This window comes from Corvus moneduloides, chromosome 18, assembly GCF_009650955.1.
Source record: "Corvus moneduloides isolate bCorMon1 chromosome 18, bCorMon1.pri, whole genome shotgun sequence".
Classification (NCBI taxonomy): Eukaryota; Metazoa; Chordata; class Aves; order Passeriformes; family Corvidae; genus Corvus; species Corvus moneduloides.
Window position 1 is genome coordinate 10,543,767 of NC_045493.1, and position 23,314 is coordinate 10,567,080.

The window sequence follows — 23,314 nt, forward strand, 5'->3', positions numbered from 1 at the left end:
GGGGGTGGCAGTTTGTACCGCCGAGAAGGCGCTGCCTATTGTGTTCTTCAGCAACTTGAAATGGGGTTGATGTGTGTTGCAGCCACGCTCCTCTGGAGCTTTCCCAAAGGGGAAGAAATATTTCCTTTTCAAGTTGAGCAGCACGGAGCCAACAGATGGAGCAACAGCCTCTGGGGCCGGCTCTCAGCGGGCCGTGGCCATGAGCACCCTCTCCTTGCCAGCCCCTGGGGGCAGGAGGGACTGTCACTGTCTGTACCCTCCTCCTGACACTGCTGGCGTTTCCCAGGTGCTGCAAGTGTAGGTTTTTTGCTCCCTTGGGGTGATAATTCCCTCTGTTTGGTAAGTTGAGGTCAGGGGGTGGGAGGAGAACTGGTCTGCAGCTGTACTGGAGCATCAGGGGCTGTGACAAAACTCGTGGGCTCTGTGTTTATTCAAGAGACTGAAGTGACTCCTTGTAGAGAAGTTCTGCTGCTTGGGATTCCTGGAAGGGCATCCAGGAATTGGGTGGTTTCTGTGGTGTGTGCCAGTCGAACTGGTTGAAAACTGGATGAGAACTGCACAGAGAGCTCCTTCTGCCCCTGGTCAGGCTGGTGGGACCAGTGTGGCCTTACAGCGTGTGCCTGCAGAAAGAATTAGGGTTTGTAAGGAACAAATCGTCAGGGAATTCAGTGCCAGCCAGCCCCTAACACACATACACCAAGCACCTGAGAGACTCCTCGTCCAGCAGGAGCTCAGGAACTCGGGAATGGCCTGAAAATCCAGCAGGGGAGCTGTACAGTGAGGGAAGGACCATTTTAATTTCCTGTATCTATATTAAAGCATTGCTTTAACTGTAAAGGAATGAACAGGCATCAGTCCATAGGATGCTTTTCCTCTAGTCCCATCCCTCCAGGGAATATGGACTTCCCACAGCGAGGGGCTGTGTGGGTGCTCATAGGAGCCTCCGGAGCACGCGGGGGGAAGCAAACAAACAAACAAGTCTGGAGGAGGGAAACGATTAGCCGAGCCTCAGCTGGTTGTTTCCCCTCTTGAATGGCCCTCTTTCATCAGGATGTGTTGGGACAAGTGCTTTTTCAAGCCAGGATATCAGTGGAAGACACAGTGTTCCCTAAAAGCCATCCAGTTCCCGGGGAGCATCAGCAGCCGCGATTCCTCTGCTTCGCACAGAAAATACGGTCGAGCTTTTCTTTGCCTTCTGGTGGTTTTTTATGGGTTTAGAAGCAAAAGGATGTGAGTTTTACAGCTGATTATGAATCTTTTCGAATTCCCTGACTTCTGTCTGACGCTGGGGCCAGCACGATGCTGCCACCGTGCAGAGAAAACCAGCCCGAATTAGTATGTATGAGCCACTGGGTTGTGCTGCTTTGGGGCATCTGTCACCTCTGCTGTGGGGCAGAGGTTGGGGACGTTTTTCATGCCAGGATTTGGGTGTTCTTTAGGAGAGGGGTTTTTTAAAAAAAAGCTCGGAGTTTTAATTGTTTACTAGAATTGCAGGATTTAAAAGGGAGTTGGAATCTCGTGCCTTGCCTTTCTCACTGAGCTGTGTCCAGAGCATTTGTGTGAAGTGGCAGAGCGCAGAGAGTTCCCAGAGCGGAGATAAGGGCCGGGGTTGGGTAATGTTGTTGTTACAATGTGGTGTAAACTGTGAGCAAAGAGGCGTTTGGGTGTGTTCCCTGTGTCCGGCACCGTGCTGGGCACATGGAAACGGGAGCTGGTGTGGAGATGGGGAATGCTGGGGGGACGGGAGGGCTGTGTGCAGGGTAGGAACAGGGATTTCAGTGGAAATGGAAACCTTGCTCTCAGCAGGCTCCTAGTTTTCCTTTCCGATTCGTTTCCATGCACATGGATACACGGGAACAAAAATTTTGCAGTGTGAGTTGTCCTTTTCCTGGACCGATTGCTGCTCCAGCAGCACAGCTTTCCCTTTTGCCTGAAGCTGGGAATTGCTTTATTGTCACAGATTTCCTGACTGCAGGAGAGGAGAACATCTGGCAAGAGGTACCATCAGAGCAGGAGATCCTGATAACTTTGGGAAGGAGCTCTGTCTTTTCCAAGGTTTTTCCTGCTGTAGAAATCTTAGTCACTACTTTGAGATCAAAGATCCTTTGGGGGTAAAAGACTGGAGTAAAATATCCTATTTCAGGATATTTTTTTGCTTTCCCAAAGAAGCTTCTCCCCAAATTCTCGAGATGGGAATGTTGTGAATTATCTCCTTGTGCATGATCTAAGCATTCCCTGCCTCTTGTGAGTGCTGAATATCCCATACATTGTGTGGGGGTCGCTGCCTTTGTGTCACTTCTGGCCTTTTTTAACGCTTTCCTGTGAGGTCTGGGGTGAGAAGGAAACAAGGCTCTTCCTGGCTGGCTGCTGGAAGGAGCCACATTCCCATTTGCAGCCGTGGGTGCCGTTATCCCGAGCCAGGCTGAGCTCGGATCGCAGCAAACCCCGCACGGCTCCTGCTCAGACACAGCCAGTGAGGTGAGGGGGGAGTGCTGGAATCCTGTGGGAATGGAAGTGGAGAATTGTCGGAATTCGAGTGCGCTTCTCCTGCTGCGTTTTATTGATCTTGTGGAGCCTGGAATTCAGGCAAAAATTTTAGTTCATTTTTTAAAAGCAGCTGAAATCTCGAATTTAAACCTGATCCAGATTTTTTCTGGGGAATTCTTGAAATTCAGTTGAAAGAGGAGGAAGCTTTGCCTGGGAACTTGGGCTGTGTTTTTAAGAGACTGGAAAATCTGAAATGATGTGGATTTCATGTCTGTCCTCACAAAATTGCTGAGGTAGAACAGAGCATTGGGAGCTTTAACGCTCACTCCTGCCCCAAGGCAAAGACCATGGATAAAATATGGAATAGATGAGTGCTGGGAGTAGTAAGTCCAGTGGGATCATTTGCTGGAGCATAAGTAACTCCTGTGTAGCACAGTCTCATAATGGAGCATTTCTATTTAGTAAATGCAGACAGTAATTAACGGTGATCTATGGCTGTGAGCGTGGGGCGGCGGAAAATTGGGCTTTGGAACAACAAATGACTCTTGTGCTGTTTGGGGAGCAGAGGAAACACATCCTAAGCAATCCCTGTGCAGCTGAAAGGTACCTCAGGAGACAGGGATTCTCAGCCATGTGGGAAACGCAACTTCACTGCTTCTGGCCAGAGCTGCTCCAAACCATTTCCGAGATTCTCGTGTGCATCCAGGAGCGGCAAAATCCGGCTGTGCCGGTGCTGTTCTGCCTTCTCTTCCATTATGTTCCAGCCCTGGGTGTCATTTCCCTCTGGAAATGGCGCTGTGTTTGCCCAGACTCTGTGTCCCAGGATGCTGATCCAGCCACAGCAGAGCCACACCTCTGCTCTTGCGCCGGTTGTTTTTCCCTGAGGGTTCAGAGCCGTGTCCTTTCCCTTGAGATGTGCAGGTTCCATCTCCGTTTCTCTTTAAAATCTACACAGTTGCAGGTTCTTGCTTTTGCATTCCAAAGAAATGTCAAGAACTGGAAGGAGCAGGAAGCGATGGGCTCGGAACCTGCTCTCCAGTCCCTTTGCAGGTCTCAGCCTGTAAAAAGTCCAACCCTCTGCTTCTTTTAAGTTGCAGAATTCCATAATCAAGTGATAAAGTCATTTCCAGCCCATGACAGCTCAGGCAAGTATCTCCTGCAGGGGCTAAGTAATAAAACAGTGGTGGAAAATGACAGATGAATAATCCATGAATAATCCCAGAGCCATGCTGTGCAAGTGGCATCCTACTATTTTAGTGAGGAAAGCCCTTCCTTCCCTAGATGTGGACATTTTACTGCTCTTTCCTTTCAGCTGACTCCTGTGTGGTTTTTTTTTTTCCAGCCTCAGCGAGAGCTTTTTCATGGTGAAAGGTGCAGCCCTTTTCTTACAGCAAGGAAACAGCTCCCAGGGCCAGCGAAGCCTTCAGCATCCCCACAAACATGCAGGTAATGGATTCAATCACCTCTGGAGATCCTTTTTCCCTCCCATCCAAAGGGACAGGCTGATGGCACAGGTGGGTGACTGCCCAGGTTGTCCTGGTGGGCCTTGTACAACCTGCTGAGCAAGCCCAGGGTTTCAGCCCACATTCCAATTATTGAGTTTTCTATTGGGATCATTGAGTTTTGGTTTAAACTTTTATCATTCTCTTGGAACTGTGACTGGAGTAGAAATTTATTCTCTGTGGAAATCATGGTATTTTGCATGGCTCTCATTAGGCAGGGAAGCTTGGGCAGCCAGAAGGGCTGTGTGGGATCTCTCTCCCTATTTTCCCCAGCCACAGATGAGGAAATGTCACTTGAGCTTCAGTGATTTAATCTTTGCCTCCCCTTGGGCAGTCATGGATGTCCTGGACACTTCTCCAGGGGCTCTCCCAGCCTCCAGTAATCCAAAGCTTGGGACTTTTTGCTTTGAAATTTCCTGTTGCTGGTTTTGTTTGGATGTTGCTGGTCAGAGGAAGGGATGTTTGATCAGGATTTGGATGGCTGGATAGAATTACATTTGTCAGCTCCTCATATCCTGGTTTCAGGAAAACCCCCTTTCCTGTCAGCTCACCACAATCTGTAGGAGTTTATCATGATTTAAGAACAGACTGTCCTGCTTCCCCCAGTCCCTTCCAGTTGCCAAACTGGTGGGAAGAAATGGTAGGGAGTGGTATGGTGAGTGTACGTACGGATTTGGAAGCAGATAAGGGCGTTCAGGGAAGCGGATTCTGCTTCCCCAGTTTTTATACCCTCCGCCTTTGGCAGTTTGGGAATGGGTGGTTACTGGGCAGGAAGAACTGGGATTTTGGGGCATTTTGGGAGCCTGTGGGAAAGGCACAGTATGGTACTGTGTGGTGCTGCTTAGCAAACACTCCAGCACAAAGGGGGTGTTTGAATGCCAGGCTTGGCTTTGGGTTACTTTAACTGTCAGCAATTCCATATACCCAGCAAACAGCCTACGGAAGGAATTTTATCTCGCATGGAAAGTTATGAGTGCATTACTGAGTTATTAGATGGGAACTTGGTTTGTTTTCCTGTAGATTCCTTGTTCCTTTCGTCTGCTTTCCCCAAACAGAAATGTACCCACAGACCTAGAGCTGAAGGGACTTGGTGCATGAGCAGAACTTGGAGAGTTCATCCCCCTGGAGGTCACTCATGCTCAGCCGCACCCTCTGTAGGGCCGGTGGGGCTGATCCCACATGCTGGGGGTGATTCACAGCTCAAAGGTGTTCTTTCCTCCTTTGTTCCCGTTTTTTTAATCTGAGTTTTTCCTCCTCTTCTTCCTCACCTGTTCTCATGGCCAAACCTTTCTGTCCTCTCTAAGGTGCTGTGACAGGAAGAGAATCCTCACTTGTGCCAGGCACAGCTGGTCTCAATAGATTTGGTGGCTTCCAAATACCATAAGGTTGGGTTCTCACACATCCAGGGAATGCCCATCCAAGAATCTCACTGTTCTTAGTGTTCTCTGGGACAGCAAAGTTAATTGACCTTCCTTAATTAGTATTTTTTGACTTGGAAACATCCAATTTCTTTAAAGATCAGGACACTGCTGATTCTTAGTGCAGAAAGAGCCCCTTTCTGATGATTGCCCTGCTTTCTGTGCAGGTGACTTGCCCCAGCACCTCCAGGTGATGATCAACCTCCTGCGCTGCGAGGACAGGATCAAACTGGTAAGGACAGGTGCATTTTCCTGCTCTCATTTCTGTTGGAAGTGTATGCAACAGACCTGTAGAGGAGCAGGAAAAGCGTTGGCAAATCCTAGATTTCAGAGCTGCCTTGACTCTGTGCTGGTTTCCAGCCCTGCCCCATTTTCCTGACCACTCCTTTTGCCCTGGTCCTTGTGTCCAGGCAATGAGTTGGGTCAGGGAATCGCTCTGCCTGAAATGTATTGTTTTGTTAGATTCAATTTTCCAGCCAGCTGACAAACACTAATACAGGAGGAGAGACAAGACCTTGCTGATGCTCTTGGACACTTTTAAGTCAGCCTTGAAATTGCATCAGCTGGGCTGGGCTTCCTTTTGAAGAAACCTGCAGATAAAAATCTGCTGTAAAAGTCACTTCTCTGCAGAGAAGTGGATGCCAGTTGTGCCTCCTGTGGGACTAACCTATTTCAGTGAAGGCTTGCAAGTGGGAGAATCCTCTGAGCCTGTCTGTTTCCAGCTCAGTGCATCACCAATGTTTTTACACTTCCTGCTTGAAACTCCAGAACAAACCTTTGGGTTACATTTTGTAGCATTCCCCCAAACTGGAGAGGATAATCTCGGCTAATCTTCCCCTCACCAGCAGCAAGCCTTGCTGTATCTTCCATACTGCACTAAATAAAGCTTTTGGGCATAATGAAAACTTCAGAAGCCTCGTGCAGCAGTGGCAGCACTAATGAGGCAGAGGTGGTTTGCAGGCTGTGCGTTTGGAGAGCGTGTGGAGCGACCGCGTGCGCTACATGGTGGTGGTGTACAGCAGCGGGCGGCAGGACACCGAGGAGAACATCCTGCTGGGAGTGGACTTTTCCAGCAAGGAGAGGTAGGTCAGAGCTGGGAACCAGGCAGGATGGGCTCTCTGGCAGCACCAAACCGTCCCCGAGCAGTTGGGTTACCTGCATCTGCGGATTCCAGCAAGAGAAAGGACACGGGGTTGAGTTTTCTGACATTTTTATTCCAGAAAGTTTTCAGTCTCTGTGGAATCCAGGGCCGTGGCATCCACCTCACCAGTGGGAGTTTTTGCCTGCTCCCTGCAAAATGCTCTTGCAGACACATTTGCAAAACTGGAGCTCATTCTGTCCCCCAGACTCCAGTGTGTTGATGGAATGATGCAATGGAGCTGCTTTTGGGGAGTAGCTTTGTTGCCAAATAACGTCAAAAAACAATACTGCAGAAGTAGCTCCAAAACCAACAAACAACTGTGTCAGCAACGAGCTGTTCCTTTTGTCTGACTGATAAGAGCACACAGTATTTGGAAAAGCAAGTGAAATACTTTGTTATCGCAGCCCCTCTCAGATCATTCCAGTTCTGGTGAGTAAACCAAGGCAGCAAAGCTCTTGGCTCAGGGAGAAGGGACTGGTTTGGCAGAGCTGGAGTCGGAGGCTGGAGCTGCCAGGCTGTTGTGTGTGTTCTCCCAGGATTTAACAAGCTGCCCCATCCTTGTGGTGCAGCCACTGTGAGTTTTGTTTAATTCTGGAAAACCTTACTGGTGGTTTCCCCTGGAAAGTGGGAAGGGGAAGCTTTGCACAGCAGAGGGATCTGTAGGGAAGCTCCCAGCTGTGCTTTCCTCGTAAGATTATTGTCATTGGCTTTGATGCTGCCTCTGTTCTGCTCTGAAATTCCCATGTGGCATTCCCTTGGTGTGCCACAGCAGTGGAAGTTCACCATGTCGCCTCCACTCTGAACCAACCTGGCATTCATTTGCTCCTGGTGATTACTGATGTGAGACAAGAGGAAAGATGGATTTGTGTTGCTGTCTGCATCCCAATTTCCTTTAAAACCTGAATATCTCAGTAGCTTAATTATTTACTGCTGGAAGTTCCTGGCCTTCATTATAGCAGGGTTTTCTTGCCAGATTGCCTGTCTGAACTGAAAGTGTTCTTTTGGGTCAGATAAACCCCTGAAATCCATTTTTATCTGTTCCACCAGCTAGAGTGATCCCATGAAGCAATCACCATGAGTTATCACCTTGTCAGACCTTCAGACTCCAGCCTCCAGTTTTATTTGATGGCCTAAAATATTACGAGGGATTACTAGAGCAAGACTTGAGGATTTTAAAAATTAAAGAGTATTAATAATTTAGGCTATTGGCATGATCACATCGTGGCCTATATTTAACATCCTGTCTCACCATCTCTCTTCCAGTAAAAGCTGCACTATAGGAATGGTTCTTCGTCTGTGGAGTGATACTAAAATCCATCTGGACGGGGATGGGTAAGAAACCACATTAAAAGGATAAATGGGAATGTCCTTCCCTATCTGGGGGCTGCTCCAGGAGAGATTCTCCGTCACCTTGCAAATGAAGTGCCCATTTTGGATTCATGGCTGCAGAGTCCTCTTACTTAGACAGTGAATTCTTGTCTTGCTGCCCTCACACTGCTCCCATGGTTCCAGGGAATGCTCTGAAACCCCACTGAGGGCTGGAGCTCCCATTCCTGGCAGCCTCTTGCCATTCTTATTTGAGAGGTTGGAAAATCAGTGAGAGAAATTCTCATCCTGGTTCTTTTGGCCTGTGAGTGCCCCAGTGCAGTAGCTCTTTGTAGAGAGCAGGCTGGGATGGAGAGAAAAGCGGTTTTTGACTTGATTTTCCCTCTCTCCACCAGTGGCTTCAGCGTGAGCACTGCAGGGAGGATGCACATCTTCAAACCTGTATCGGTGCAAGCCATGTGGTACGTGAGGGGCTGGGCTCAGGGAGAGACTCTTCTTTCTGTCAGTAAATTCAAAAAAAAAAATCAGCTGCATTTTAGCCTTCTCCACGATGGGTATTTAGTAAGCTGCAGCAGAGAGCTGCTTCCCTGTGTCAGCAGAGGGGCTGTGGGAATCCTGATCCCAAACCAGGATCTCCTGCTTCAGTTCAGAGCAGCTCTGTGTCCTTCAGCACGGGGGAAGTGGCACCAGAGAGATGAATAAATATGAAAGATGAACTTGAATTCCTGGAGCTGCAAACCAAGAATTTCCTCTCTCTGCATGTTTCTCTCGCGGGCTGACAGAGGAGGTGCAGGGCCCATTGCCAGCCTGTGGCATTCCTTGTGTCCTGCCCCATTCCTGGGGTTCCTGCAGCCCCAGGTGCCCGTTCACCTTTCAGCCCGTTCACCCCTCCCCTGTGCAGGGATTCCAAACCCCTGAAGCAGAGGTGGCTGAGTCAGCAGTGGCTGAGCCAGCAAATTCCTCCCTGAAGAGGCTGCTCCATATGAAACTGCATCTCCCTGTGCCTGGGCAATGCTGGCTCCCGTTGGAGCCTGGAGAGATCCCTGTTCCTGCAGCATCTCATAGGGAACAGATACAGATGTGGAGAAGGATGTTGTGCTAGGGATGATTTGGTACAGACACAAATAAAGCTCCTGTTCCTGTCAGTTTTGAATTTGGCCCCTCCTGTTGCCAGCCTTGGCCGTGGTTGATGTGTTCAGTGCAACAACTTCGGAGTAGAGCCTTAAAGAAAGGAAAAATTGAGGAGGGAAGGAGGGAAAAAGTAATGTTAGGATTTACAAAAACAAATGACCCAATCTGGGCCTTGTCCCTGGAGCCTGTCAGAGGCCAGGAATGCTGGTAAATATGCATCAGGCTCCTTGCTGGAGGTGGATGGAAAATTGTCCCTGTTCTTTATCTTCCTTTGGCTGTACAAGTTGGTTAATGATTAGATCCCAGAGCGACTTGTGCCTCCTTCTTCCCTGTTAATTAGGAGAAGATTTCAGCCCCTACCTCGGCCGTGCTGTGAGAAGCCCCCAAGGTGCAGTTTGTGCCTCTTTGAGCTCTGACACCATAAATCTGCTGCTTTCAAAGAGCAAACTGCAACAACTAATGCTGAAAATCACTTTTTCTCCGTGAAATCCTCTCAGCTCCTGTTCTGTCTGCTCACAGCTGCCCAAATCTCTTCTCCCACCCTGCAGGTCTGCTTTACAGATCCTCCACAAAGCCTGTGAAGTTGCCAGGAGGTACAACTACTTCCCAGGGGGGGTGGCCTTGGTGTGGGCCACCTACTACGAGAGCTGCATCAGCTCGGACCAGAGCTGCATCAACGAGTGGAACGCGATGCAGGACCTGGAGTCCACCCGCCCCGACTCCCCAGCCCTCTTTGTTGACAAGTCAGTGCTGGATTTTATTTGGAAAAGTTTGCTTGGCTCGTGAAGGAAATCTCCCCTTCTCCCTGTTCTTCCTGCCCTGGTTCGTTTTTGGGGTTGCGAAAGCAACAAAAGAGAATTTGTGTGAAATAATCAGACCTGAAACTTCAGCTGGTGATAAAGTGTATGAGCACCAACAAGCTGCTTTTTTTCCGGTTATTCTTATAAAAATTCCCTTTCCCCCTACTCCTCAGTGCTGTGCATGTGCTGCCAGCCTGGAATCATCCTCTCCTATTCCTGTTCCTTCCCAGGCCAACGGAAAGGGAACGAACAGAGCGGCTCATTAAAGCCAAGCTCCGGAGCATCATGACCAGCAAAGACCTGGAAAATGTGACTTCCAAGGAGGTAAATATAAAAATTCTCACTCTTATTCTTCCTGCCAGACTCCCTCTCCAGAGGGTGGTGAGGAGGCACCATATGCCTGGGTATCGCTGGCTTTGGAATGTGCATTCCAACCGTTCTGTAAAGGCTCTGCTCTGGCTTTGCTGCACCTCCCTCCTGAGAAATCAGGATAATCCCAGCATCAGAACTGTCTTGCAGGACCTCAGTAACAACTGTGTGAGTTTCAAGTCAAATTTTAAGGTTTTATTTCCTTTTTTTTTCCCTGGACAAATGTCAGAGGACCTTGCAGACAGCGTGTTGCTGGTGAGTTTATGGATGGAAAATCACAAATCAAGGCTAGAGCTCGTTTGGATCCATCCCCCAGGCTGGTGTAATCCATCCACCCACAGTGCAGACGTGATCAGAGTGGAAATAGTTCTTTTTGGGGTGGGTTTTTGGTTTTTAAGGGAGGTTATTAACATGCAAGTGGTAGGAGGAAGCTGAGAACTTGTCTGTCTGTGGACATGTTCCTCATTCCTGCTGCAGACAAGCTCTTGGTTTTTATCTCTCAAATTATTATTTTTAAGGAGCAGGTACCCCAAAGTACTTTTTTTTCCCCCTCTTAAATGTTACCTGAAGCTTCATTTACAACTTCTGAGTTTAGGATACCAGGATGCCAGGGCAAGGGACTGTGGTTTTAAACTGCCAGAGGGCAGGGATAGATGGGATAATGGAAAGAAATCCTTCCCTGGGAGAGTGGTGAGGGGCTGGGATGGAATTCCCAGAGAAGCTGTGGCTGCTGCCTCCCTGGAAGTGTCTTAAGGTCAGCTTGGACGGGGCTTGGAGCAACCTGGCACAGTGGAAGGGACAGGGAAGAGATGAGCTTTAAGGTCCCTTCCCACACAAACCATTCTGGGATAGTTGGAGAGATGCCACATAGGGAAATCCCTGGTCTCCAGAAGGTTGAGTCCCTGTTGCTGTTTTTAATGAAGGACAGAAAAGTGTTTGGAGGGAAGTGCCCACGAATGTTTCTGTTGGACACCAAGATTCCAGTGCCATCCGTTGTCTTTGCTCTGCAGATCCGAAACGAGCTGGAGAAACACATGAACTGCAACTTGAAGGAATTCAAGGAATTTATAGACAATGAAATGCTGCTGATCCTGGGTCAGATGGACAAACCATCCCTGATTTTTGATCATTTGTACCTGGTGAGTGTGAGGAGCTCCAGGAGAGCTGGGCTGTGCTGTGTCCAATCCTTTGCCACTAGATGGTACTCCAGGCAAAACCAGGCTCTGCCTCTGCAACAAAGACTTCCCAGAGATGAACAGTTTGTGCCCGTTGGGGCTTTTTGTTGTTGTTCTGGAGAGAGTCAGAGGAAGTGCTCATGTTTGAGGGTAAAAGCTGCTTTTTAACAGTTTTAAGCTTTCTCTTGCGAAGGTTTTGGGGGAATCCAAGGTGTAGCCACCACCAGAGCTTTCAGGATGTGCCTCACTTCCATGTCTGGGATCACAGGTGTATTCACTTTCTTCCCCTGAGCTATTTCTCCCTGTGTTTAAAAATCCAGAGTGGCCGGGGCAGTGATTTGGGATGAGCTCAGTCACACCCTGACCTAGAACTAACTCTGTGTCTCAGTTGTGCCCTTGTCCCTGCTTCAGCAGATCCCTGCCTGCTCAGGACATCTGTCCATGCCCTACTCCTGTCTCAGAGGCTGTTCCCAACATTCCAGTCAGCTCAGGAGGATGGCTGGGGGTGGGGGGTGGCAGAATTTTAGGAAAAAGGGCTGCTTTGGGGCCCCTTGGAAACGTGTGTTTGTGGCTGTTGCAGGGCTCCGAGTGGAACGCTTCCAACCTGGAGGAGCTGCAGGGCTCGGGGTGAGTACTGCCCCTGCCAGGCTCCAAACCCTCTGCTGTGTGCCTGCACTTCCCCCAGGACTCTGGAGAGGACATTTGTAGGCTCTAGGGATGATTTGGGGCCCATTCTCAGCCGTGGGGTAACTTCCCACCAGCAGCTCTGCGGAGAAATCTGTCCAACCTCACTTTTATCACCAGCACAGAGGGAAAATAACAAACCTTGTCATTTGTGAGGTCCATCAGGATCTCCATCCCCACAGTGTGCCCAGTGCTGTGCCGGGTGTGAATTCCTGCAGGCTGCAGAGGGGCAAAGGTTACAGCACTAAGGAAAAATCTCCATCCAGATGGAGCAGAGCTGCCTGGGGCTGAGCAAACTCCTCCTCACCTGCCTGGGCAGGCAGCTCCAGGTGTCTCTCCCATCACCACGGTGCTGCTTGGCTCTGTTCCCTGCCACACTTTTTGGATCAGGGAGAATTCTGCCTATGAATATTTGCTGCTTGCCCAAGACCTGCACCAACCTTGGTGTGAGGAACTGAAATTCTTCACGGTTTCAGCACGGCTGAAAATACTTCATTTGGAGTCCTTGGGAGCAGATGTCTGCACATCTTGGGACAAGGAAATCAAGCAGGGTGTTAATGATTATGTCCTGCATTGGGCCATGCAGTGTCCAAAGGCAAAGCTGGACAAATTCTGAGACAAATATCCTGTGTCCTTGATTTGTCTGAGTGATAGGAGGTGATAAATCAATCTGGACATTCATTCTCGGGTACATTGTTATCCCTGCTGTGATGTTTGGCAGGAATTGAGAGATAACATGTGACTCTCTCATGGTTTTGGTGAGAAAGAAGGGGAAGGGATTGCAGCTAAAACCTGCAGCTGGAGATGGTGATCCCTGAGTTCTGCTCCCAGATGATTCACTTCTTTCTGCGTCCCCAGAGCTGTGCAGCACAGCAAAGAGTTCCTGGTTGGGTTACACAGACTCAGAGACAATAAATGGCATAAAATAAACTTCTCCCTCCTGTGCCCAGGGTGTTTGGACACTTTGGGATGTGCTGGCAGTGCGAGGTGGCTGAACGGCCTCCTGTGTGCCCCGTGTCACCAGCTGTCCTGGGGGATTGGGATTAGGGCTGTAGGTAAAACCTTACAGCTCACGTTGGGTCGGATTCCATGAGTCCACAGTGTCCCTCAGTGCCTGTTTGATGACCACGGCAGCTCAGGGTGTCTCTCCTCGTGCCCACAGCATTGACTACATCCTGAACGTCACCCGGGAAATCGACAACTTCTTCCCGGGCCTGTTCGCGTATCACAACATCCGCGTGTACGACGAGGAGACCACGGACCTGCTGGCACACTGGAACGAGGCTTATCACTTCATCAACAAGGCCAAGTGAGTGCTGGGACACCTGGCCCTGGGGGAGGGCACATCCCAGCTCTCCGTGTCTCCTCCGGGGCTCTCCTGAAGCCATGTGAACTGCAGGGCCTTGGCATCATCGTTCTGCATCCCCGGAGCTCCCTTGTGCCCTGTCCCTTCCTGGACTGGCATTAACCTGTTCCTAGCCCAGCGTTTTTATTGCTACTTTCTTTTGCTTCCAAAAGGAAATGAGGATGTTTCCTGTTCTGGAGAAGTTCTGGAGCTGCTCCAGCACGTGTCCATGTTGGACCTGCCCCAGCTGTCTCTGCAGGCAGAGCCTGTCAAACCCTGCTGGGCCTTTACACTCAGCCTTTTCCCAGTGATCCCAGCATCCAAAGACTTGGATGGAGGCAGGAGGCTTTCTCTGAAATGAGGCTGCCCATCTCTAACTCCCAGCTTTTCTGGACAGGGACTCTTCTCCTGGCCCACATAACCTGAAGTGTTCCTCCCCTTCGGAGCCGTGGTGCAGGGTGGGCAGAAGCAGGAAGTGCCATCCCTCCTCTGTAACAAATCCATAACCGGTGACACGGGATTTACTCTCCTGTTTGTCCTCCTGCAGGAAGAACCACTCCAAGTGCCTGGTGCACTGCAAGATGGGCGTGAGCCGTTCCGCATCCACCGTCATCGCCTATGCCATGAAGGAATTCGGCTGGTCCCTGGAAAAGGCCTACAACTACGTGAAGCAGAAGCGCAGCATCGCGCGGCCCAACGCCGGCTTCATGCGGCAGCTGCTGGAGTACGAGGGCATTTTGGATGCCAGGTAAGGCTCGGGATGAGTGGGAAGGAGCTGATTGTGGATAACATCACAAAGGATTGCTGGATCTCCGTGGGGCTCTGTCGGTGTCGTGCCCACAGATGTGTGAGGGGTGTAGGCTGAAGGGTCCCTTTAGAAGGGCACAGGCAGAATCCTGGGCCAATTGTACTTTCCCCAAACCTTCCCTGTGCCACGCTCCCTGCATGGAAATTAGCTGGGAGAGCTGCTCTGGTGTAATTCAGTGAGGGTTTCTCCGTGCTTGGGAAGCACATTTGGATTTCTCAGCAGCCAGTGCTGCTCAGCACAGCATTGTTCTTGTTTTATGAGGCAGAACTGAGCTCAGGCCGTGCCGGAGGCGAAGCGTTCGTGGTTCTGTGCCAACCCCAGGGCTCTGTCACTGCAAGGGCTGTAGTATTTATCTTCTAAGGATACAGGCGAGAATTCTGTCCCCCGGTTCAGCAGGAGCTGTGCCATGGCACATGCAGAGGGGTCAGTTTGGAATGTTCTGCTCTGAGGAGGCTTCTGTGCCCTGAGGGGTCTCCCAAGGTCTGATCCCACCGTGGCTGCTCTCAGGGCACTGCTCTGGAATGGGCGGGTGGGGGGGAAAAGTCCTGATGCTGAAGGTGATTTTTCCAAGTGGGATCTCAGGTGTGGGCCCAGCCCTTGGGTTCTGGGCTGTGGGGAGGGAGGGAAGCTCCTGGCACTGGGCATGCTGCAGTTGCAGGGCAGTCACTCGTGTCCTTGTCCCATCCTCAGCAAGCAGCGCCACAATAAACTTTGGAAGCAGCAGGCAGAGAGCAACCTGCCCCAGAACACCGACGGCACCACGGGATCGGGAGACTTCTTACTGGAGAGCTTGGACATTGATCTGGAAAACCGCCTGGCTGACCTGGACATGCCTTCCCAGTCGGCCTACCTGGACAACCGCGCCGGCTCCGACGGCTCCGTGGGCTTCGATTACTGCTTCCGCCGCCTCTCGGACACGCTGCTGGAGAACAAGATTCCCGGGGACAGAGAGGGCTTCTTCCACATGGAGCAGCAGCTGGAGCGCGATGCCCTGGTGGGACAGCCTCCATCTGCACCGTCCCAGGGGAGGCTGCTGGAGACAGGAAAGGCCCCAGAGAGAGCGGAGCTGCTGGCAGAGCTGGGCGGCTTCTGTGAGAAGGAGGCGAAGAAGAAACTGGACTTCAGCCCCAGGAAGGGAAGGATGGTCCTTGGGGCACCGGGGGAGGATGGTGTCAGGGAGGAAAATCCCATGGAGAAGTGGAAGCGACGTTTATCCATGCACAAGGAGGAGAGCAGGCTCAATAGGGAGAACTTGAATAACAACAACAGCAAAAGGAGTTGCCCAGAGGATTTTGAGGTGCGTATGGAGGTGAGATGGAGGTGATTGGCATGGCTGACTCTGCTGCAAGTGAAACTGCTCTTCTCATCCTCATAGCCCAGTTTCATTTGACTTGGATAAAGCCTTTCATTCCATGATGAGCTTCTCCCCTTTCGAAGTGCTTCTGACCAGGGCTTTGCTTGCCCGAGCTGTGGATGTAGATGCCAGAGAGTGCCCAGTGAGTGCCCTGTAAAGTGCTGTGGGCAGCTCGCTTGCATGACCCTCGCTTGGCACGGTAGGTATTCCTTGGAGACGATGTCTGCTGGGAAAGCACATGGCTGTAGTTCCTGCTGCCAGGCCTGAGGTGGAAATGGGCTTTGCTCCCGATCTCTTTGGTTGTCCCACACCTTGTGGGCTGTGCTGGTGTCCGTTCCATGCTCATTGATCTGTGCCTGTTTTCTCTCCTGCAGCACGATGCCGTGTTCGGGATTCTCAGCAAGGTGAAGCCTTCCTACCAGTCCTGCACTGACTGCATGTACTCCTCAGCGGGACTGTCCCCCGACTCCTTCGGGGAGCAGTGCGAGAGGCTCAGCGCCGGCGCCGCGCGGCGCAGCAGCACCATCTGCACCCAGCCCCCCTTCCTGCCCCACCTGCACTCCCACCTGATGGAGCACCTGCCCAGCAGGGCACACCCCGAGGAGCCACTCAGAACTAAACATAACGAGGCTCCGCTTCCTCTGGCGCCAGGAGCCGGGACTCTGGAGGTTGGCACGTGCGGGTCACTCGATCAGCACTGCGGCCTTTTGGAGAGAGGGAAAGATGCGCCAAAAACCCCTGAAAAAACTCTGCTGCCCCGGAGAAACTCCCACTGTGACAGGAGCCTCCTTCAGGCAGAGGTGGTGAGGGAAGAGTCTCTGGCCAGGAAGGACCCCAGACCCACCAAGGACCTGAAGTACCTGTTGTTCAGCAAAGACTTGGAGAAGCCGAGCGCCAACAGTTACTTGATGCAGCACCAGGAGTCTCTGCTCCAGCTGCAGAAAGCGGGATTGGTCAGGAAGCACACCAAAGAGCTGGAGCGCCTCAAGAGCCTGCCCTCGGACGCCTCAGCGCTGCTCCGGGACAGCCCCCTGGGCAGGGTCAACTCCAGCATCGTGGAGGAAAGCGAGGACTTGATGTCCCACCCTGGCCTTGTGCCTCTCCTGGCACCGGCCCCGCTGGTGCCCGGAGACGCCGAGAATGACGTAGAGAAGCTGGGGGTGAAGCGCGTCCTGGAGGGGATCTCCCAGAAAATCTCCACGCCGGCCGGGTGCCGTCTGGAGCACACGAGCAGCTTCACCAAGGACTTCCTGAAGACCATCTGCTACACCCCCTCCTCTTCCCGCAGCTCCAACCTGACACGGAGCTCCAGCAGCGACAGCATCCACAGCGTGCGGGGCAAGCCCGGGCTGGTGAAGCAGCGCACACAGGAGATCGAGACCAGGCTGCGCCTGGCCGGCCTCACCGTGTCCTCACCCCTGAAAAGGTCCAATTCCCTCGCCAAGCTGGGGTGTCTGAACCTGTCCTCCGAGGATTTGTCGAGTGACGTGGACGTGTCCACCATCACGGACTCCAAGGAGGCCGTGTCCAGCGAGTGCTCCGTGCTCTGTGAGCCCCCCCTGAGGAGCGCGGACGGCACCTCCAAACCGGGGCTGAAGCCTCTGGGTGGGAACTTGAAGAACATGCTCTGGATGGGCAAAAGTTGATGCCTTGCAGGGGGAGGAGGGGGCTGGATTTTGGGGGTTTGCAGCATTTATTCATTGCCTCAGTGCTGTTTTATCATCTGACTTGCAGCAGCTCATGTGGTGCCACCTCCTCATCCCCTCCCTGTGCTCCGAGAGAGGAGGAGAGAACCACGATGGGTCACGGTGAAGGGCACAAGGGAAATAAAATGTGTTGCATGGCTTAGAGGAGGACTTGGTGTATGACTTGCCTGTTGTCCTGCAGGATGCTCTTCCTAGTACTGTTTGCCAAGTGTAATAACGTGGATTTGTGTGTGGTTATGGATAGATATTTGTATCTCTATCTATCTATATCTGAAATGCTGAAATACTCTGTTTCAAAGACTCAAAATAATTATTCATGACTTTTTTTTTTTTTTTACAGAACAAACACAAGTCTCTATTTAAACAGGGCACTTGTGGAAAATCCTTAAAATGGTGACACGCACACTACCTCTGTTCTCACTGGCTTTTCGTCCTGGTTTGCTGTTCAGGGCTTTTATCCAAAAGGCTTTTCCCAGAATTCTTGCTGTTGTTTGAAGGAATTCCCTTAGCATTAGCTGTAAAGGCCTGGAGCAGTGTGGGCACAGAGGCTTCCCCGGGCTGTGGCTGGGAGGTGTCAGAGTGCTGAGCTGTGTCCGTGGGGATGCTGTGCCCCGATGTCACCCTGGCTGTGTGGCTGTCACAGGTGTTGTGTTCTTGGGGTGTTTTGCTGTCGTTGTGGTCGGTGTTGTCCCAGTGCTGACAGAGCCTGGCCAGTGGTTGCCTGTGGACCCTCGTGATGTGAAGCTGTGTCAGTGTCGTGGATGCTGTGCCAGGGATCCTCTGTCATTGGGCTGTGAGTGACAGGAGGTGGCCGAGGAGGGGTGGCTCTCCTGGAGCCCCTTAGGTGACCGAGTCTCTTTTGTGGTTGTGCTGTCGGTTTTGTAGGACGGTCCTTGTGCCCTGGGTTTGCTGGCAGCCCGGGAGCTGCTGGAGGAATCCTGGGTGTTATTTATGATGGGTGTCAGGAGCCTGGGTGGCCCTGGAGCCGGGCTGGGCCTGTCCCAGACCTCACAGGGCTGTGAAAGCCCCATGAATCCTGCTCGGGGGAGCAGTTGGACAGAAGCATGGACACTCTCCGAGGAGAGGGATGTTGGAGGGAAGGGGGGCAGCCGGGGGCTGTCCGTGCTCTCAGTCCAGTGTTACCCCTCCTGCCAGGGCTGCTGCTTGGATCACAGCAGTGCACCCATTCCATAGGGAATGCACTTTTCTGTGAGTATTTTTGGCAACCAGCCTGGTCAAGAGCTGCTCCATGTGAGCCCTCACGGAGTCCAGAGGGAAGAGCTTGGGAAGTGAGCAGGGCATGCGCTCCAAACCTCGGTGCCCCCCGATCCCATCCGAGGCCATGTGCCTTCAGGTGATGTTTCGAAGCAGATTTGGGGGATCACACAGGTGGATTTGCTCACCCTGGCTGTGAGTATGCCCACATTTTTAAATCTCCATGGAAAGGCTTTCTTGCAACTCCCCTCTTTGAGGTGGGACAGAGCCAGGCTGCAGCAGCTGCTCTGAACTGTTCTGACTGAAAATTCAGTGTCTCAAGGAAGGGAGCCCGTATGTTTTCCTGCCCTAAATGCCTGGAGTTCCCTTTTTCCCCTTAAGCGTAAGATCCTGCATGTTTCATTTGTGTGGGGAATTGTAGGGACAGGCAATCAGTGAATAATTGTCCCTCCTGAAAGAGTGTGAATTTGATTTGCACTTGTTCCACCCAGGAGATCTGGTGTGGAGCAAAAGCTGCTCCGAGAGGGAAGTTGTGCTGGAGCCTCTGCTTAGTTGGGCTGAGGCAGTGCTGGATCGTGCTCGGGGCAGGATGAATCCCTATAAACCACGGCCGGATCCATTCCCTGTGTTTGGATCATCTTTATTCTCCTTCGCACCCAGATTCGGATTTGGGAAGGGGCAGACGGGAGGCGCCGGGGCTGTTGGGTGCCGCGGGGTCGGAGCAGCACCCGGGAACCCTCCGTGTCCCCTGCCCGGGAGCCTCTGCCTCCCGCAGTGACCCCAGCACAATTCCACCGTCACCCTCGGCTCTCCAGGGCCACCCACAGGTTATTTTTCTGTGTGCTGCCGACCTTTCCCATCGCTGCCTGGCTGAGGGAAGAGGTGCTGGGGACAGATTTGAATTAATTCTGAAAATTCTGTGAACTGATACAAGCAAACATCTGATTTCCTTCCTCTTTCTCGAGTGCCTGCCGAGTTCTGGGGGTGTTCCGGGGCTCGGCTCGGCACCGTCCGCCTTCCCCCGCTGCTGCTCCCACCTGGCTCTGGCTGGATGAGCCCCAGGCTTCGCTCGGGGCTCCCTCCCTGCGTGGTCGGGATACAGACACGGCTTGGTGGGAGCTGCTCCGGATGCTCCGCTGTGCCATCCCCGGGAGTTTGTAGCCAAACCTGCCCCGTCCCGTCGGGTTTGTTGCATGACAAGGTTGATGTGCTCGTCCTCCCCACGTGTCGTACGTGTCCTTACGATGGAGTGCCTTACTCATAGTTTACAAACACTGTGTATCTGCTGAGCTGTTGGACTCTGCTGTTTGCTGTTCTCTGGGGAGTTTTTGGTGCTTTTGGTGTTTCCGGTAGCAGTGAGATCATTTCTCCTCCTGTCCTGCCCTCCTGTCCCCGCCGAGCTCGGCACTGCTCACCTGCTACCGCTTCCCTCTGCTCTGGGCATGGCAGAACCAAAGGGCTCCGTGACAGCCGAGGTGCCGGTGGCTGCTCCCGGTGTCCCCATTGATCCCATTGATCCCATTTATCTATGCAGCGCTGCCGGAACGCGGGCGGGGTGTGCAGGGACACATCCCATCACCGACCACGCTTTGCTCGGCAGATCCAAACCCTGTCCCGTCCTGCCAGAAATCCTGAAATGCACAAACCGGCACCTTATTCCCGGTCCGGGTGGTGTCGCTCCGTGGGGCAGCAGTGCCCGACTTCCCGGGGGCCCCTTCCCGTGCCGGGGGGGTTTGGCTCGGCCGTGTCACCGACTCCCGGCCGGAGCGGTGGGGACTGTCCCGGTCAGCCCCTGAGGAGGGGATGAGTGACGTGTAGCTGTTCCTGTGCATTGCTGTACTCCGTAACAACGTTCCTTTATTCCATGGTATTTCTTATCCCAGTTTTATATGGAAATCTGCAGGATTTTTGTACTGTACGCCCGCGGGAGGGATGCATCATGCACTTTTTTTTTTTTACTTTTGTTTGTAAAAGTGTCCTGGATATTTTATGTGCTTCTTGTGAGGAAAAAAAATAAACTTTTTTTTTTTCCTTTTACAAATGAGTTTTGTAGCTTTTTTTGGAGGTGGGGGAGGATCAGCGAGGCCGTGGGGATCAGGCCCTGAAGGGATGGAAACAAAAGGAGGGAATTGGACATAGCCCGGAGACACTATCTGCCCTGCCTATCCTGGCTCTGCTTCCCTCATTTTGGGGTCCTAGCGTTTTTCTGATGCCCCTGAAGGCTGGATCCAGGGGAATAGGATGGAAATCACTCATTCTCCACCTGGTCTCTTCAGAGACCCCAGACTGGGTGCAGGAGAAGCCGCTCACCTTCCAGAGAGGATGCCGGCAGCGGAGCAGTGGCGCATGGAAGAGTGACACCTGCACCCTGCTGAGCCTGGCAAATCCCGACTGGGAGAGGGGCTTGGTGCTGCCACAGCAGCGTGGGCTGTGGAATTCCCTCAGAAAAGCCCCATCCTAGGTGTGGAAGCCAAGGAGCTCCCACAGGGACTCAGCACGGACAGCAGCTCCCTGGCTGGGAAAATTATCTGCAAAGGATGGAGGCCACTGGCCTGGGCTGCCGGGGGTGGGTTTGGAACATTTGGGTCTCCTTCACCTGAGGATATCCCCAGGGGAGAGATGGATCCCCAGGTGTGGGAGCAGCTCTGGCACGGCCTGGGGCAGGTGCTGCTGCGGGAGCTGAGGCACCGGGAGCTGGTACCGGGTCTGTCCCTGCCCTGATCCAGGACCCCGGCACGGAGCACTTGGCCGAGTGACAGGGCCTCCCCGGAGTTTCCAGGTGAGCTGACACGATGGAACAAGGAAGGGAAACAGCAGGAGCAGGGGCTGTGTAGAGCTCGTACACCCCGGGGTTAACTCTCCAGCGTGGAGCCGCTGGGAGTTTGTGCTGAGCTGGGAGACCTGGAGCTCTGGATTGGGAAGAACAGCTTCCCGTTGGGGTTTGAGGTTCTAGAGCACAGCCTGTCCCTCAGCCCACACTGTTTTGGGGTCAATGTTTGCTGTTGGCTCATTTAACTCACACATCCCTTGGCTGCATCGATGGAGACTTCGCTCCCTGCTCAGCTCAGCTTCCCGAAGATGGAGCCTCCCCACAGAGCAGTTCCCGGCTCCAGAGGTGGGTGTGAGTTGGATATGGGGAACCACAAGATGGGACTGTGGAATGGCCAGAGCATGCCTGGGCTGCTGGTGAGTCCCTGGCTCTTTTTATGTTCTTGTTAGGATTGGAAATTGGTCCTTTTTGGAGCAGTTCCTCACAGCCGAATGTTACATCCTGTTGTGATGTTGCCATGACAAAACCAGGCAACATCTGGAGCAACACAAATTCTCTCTGGCGACCAGGGAGGGTTTATTTATAGCCTCACTGACCAGAGGAGGTGCCTGAGCCTGGAGCTGCCGTGGCCAGGGGCAGCCTGGCACTGGGTGCCCTCAGATGAGGAACTAGGGTGGTGGGAAGGTGCAGGGTCCAGCAGGGTCCCCATGGAGGAGCTGCAGGTGCTCCTGAACCGATCTCCTCAAGGGCCCTCCGATGGGAGGACCGTTCCCTGCCAGTGTTTCCCAGTTCCATGTGGAGTTGGGTGACCACAGGGGTGGTGAGCAGGTGCTTTAACGGTGGTTTTGGGTAAAAAGATGAGATTTAGCAGGAGGGTGAGGCTGATTGTAGTGCACAGAGAAGCCACAGGAAGGACTCCAAGGGCTGTGGCTGCACTTCCACGCCGGCAGAGGAGAAGCTGCTGTCTGGCAGTGGTTCTCCAGCTGCCTGCAGCCCCAGGATGATGCCTCTGTGTCCATTCCTGCTGGGCCGTGGCAGGAACAGCCACACTGGCCTCTGGAAAGGTGGAAATGTAAATATTTTTCTAAGCAGAAGCTGCGAGTCGGCGCTGCCGAGACCAGAGGAGCCTGTTCCTGCAGCAGGCACAGGCCGAGCTGCGCTGCCGGTCAGGTTTTCTCTGGCCTCAGTGCGTATTCCCTAAAAGTCTCTTCCTCCCTCTGTTTGAAGGATGGGGCAGCAGCAACGCTGCAGCAGCTGCCATTTCCTTTTATGCAGAGGGCTCAGGAGCAGAACCACGCTGGTGCTGTGTCAGAGCTCCAAGCAGCTCCCCGGAACACAGGACACAATGCCCAGGGCAGGTCCAAGGACACGGCTGTGCCCCTTCCACACCAGCCCTGGGCTCTGCGATCCCCACACAGGACAAGCCCAAACCACCACGATATCCCCAAATCGTGAGAGTTTGTAGAAGCCCAGAAGGAATTTGGCTTTGCCATGAGGGCTCGAGGGGAACACTCGGAATTATCGACCGGATCTCAGTGCCAACACTGAGTGAGTTCATCCCACAGGAGAAGTGACTTGGCTGTGACATCCCTCACTCCTGCACCTGCCAGCACACCTTGCTCAGCATTTCTCTACCTGTCAGGACTGCTGCTGCCAGGTTCTCCCACTGCCGGTGCTGGCAGGAGCAGCAGGAGCCCGGCCACCAGCCCTGATCCCACTGGGAATTGGTTGTGTTTGCTCTGGGCAGCCTCGGCAGGGATTTAAGACTTCCAGTGGAAACAAACAGGATTTTGTCTGTGCAGAGCAGCTCTGCAATGTGTCTTGATAAAGAACTGTCCCAGCGAGGGGCCTGGCTGGCTCTGGGCCGACAAGGGCCAGGATAACCCTCATCCCTCGCTCCTTCCCCTCGGCAGTGGCCGGGATTCACTCCTGACACGGGACATGGGATGAGGTGGTGGCATCATGACTGTGATCCAGGCATCACCCACACAGCTGCTCTGGGTCGGTGATGCTCAGAGGCTGCCTGGGTCCTTGAGGGCTCTGGATGAGGCCCTGCAGGATTTTCTGGCCCTATGGAATATTG

At 52.7% G+C, this 23,314-nt stretch overlaps 1 protein-coding gene across 2 annotated transcripts in view; it reads left to right on the plus strand.

Annotated features, from left to right (window-relative positions):
* SSH1 (slingshot protein phosphatase 1) overlaps positions 1 to 20,498 on the plus strand; it is a 34,196-nt gene extending 13,698 nt beyond the window's left edge. Inside the window, exons 1-14 of one of the 2 annotated variants that reach the window (XM_032127925.1) lie at positions 1,039 to 1,335; positions 3,830 to 3,933; positions 5,575 to 5,639; positions 6,368 to 6,489; positions 7,812 to 7,880; positions 8,270 to 8,335; positions 9,554 to 9,748; positions 10,036 to 10,129; positions 11,185 to 11,313; positions 11,930 to 11,976; positions 13,196 to 13,342; positions 13,926 to 14,126; positions 14,877 to 15,483; positions 15,915 to 20,498. In XM_032127925.1, coding sequence (XP_031983816.1) covers positions 1,250 to 1,335; positions 3,830 to 3,933; positions 5,575 to 5,639; positions 6,368 to 6,489; positions 7,812 to 7,880; positions 8,270 to 8,335; positions 9,554 to 9,748; positions 10,036 to 10,129; positions 11,185 to 11,313; positions 11,930 to 11,976; positions 13,196 to 13,342; positions 13,926 to 14,126; positions 14,877 to 15,483; positions 15,915 to 17,186 — 3,204 coding nt within the window. In that variant the 5' untranslated portion in view covers positions 1,039 to 1,249 and the 3' untranslated portion in view covers positions 17,187 to 20,498. Of the gene's footprint in view, positions 1 to 1,038; positions 1,336 to 3,829; positions 3,934 to 5,574; positions 5,640 to 6,367; positions 6,490 to 7,811; positions 7,881 to 8,269; positions 8,336 to 9,553; positions 9,749 to 10,035; positions 10,130 to 11,184; positions 11,314 to 11,929; positions 11,977 to 13,195; positions 13,343 to 13,925; positions 14,127 to 14,876; positions 15,484 to 15,914 lie in introns of those variants that run through there. The other variant, XM_032127924.1, reaches the window with a different exon arrangement.
* The last annotated feature ends 2,816 nt before the right edge of the window (positions 20,499 to 23,314 follow it).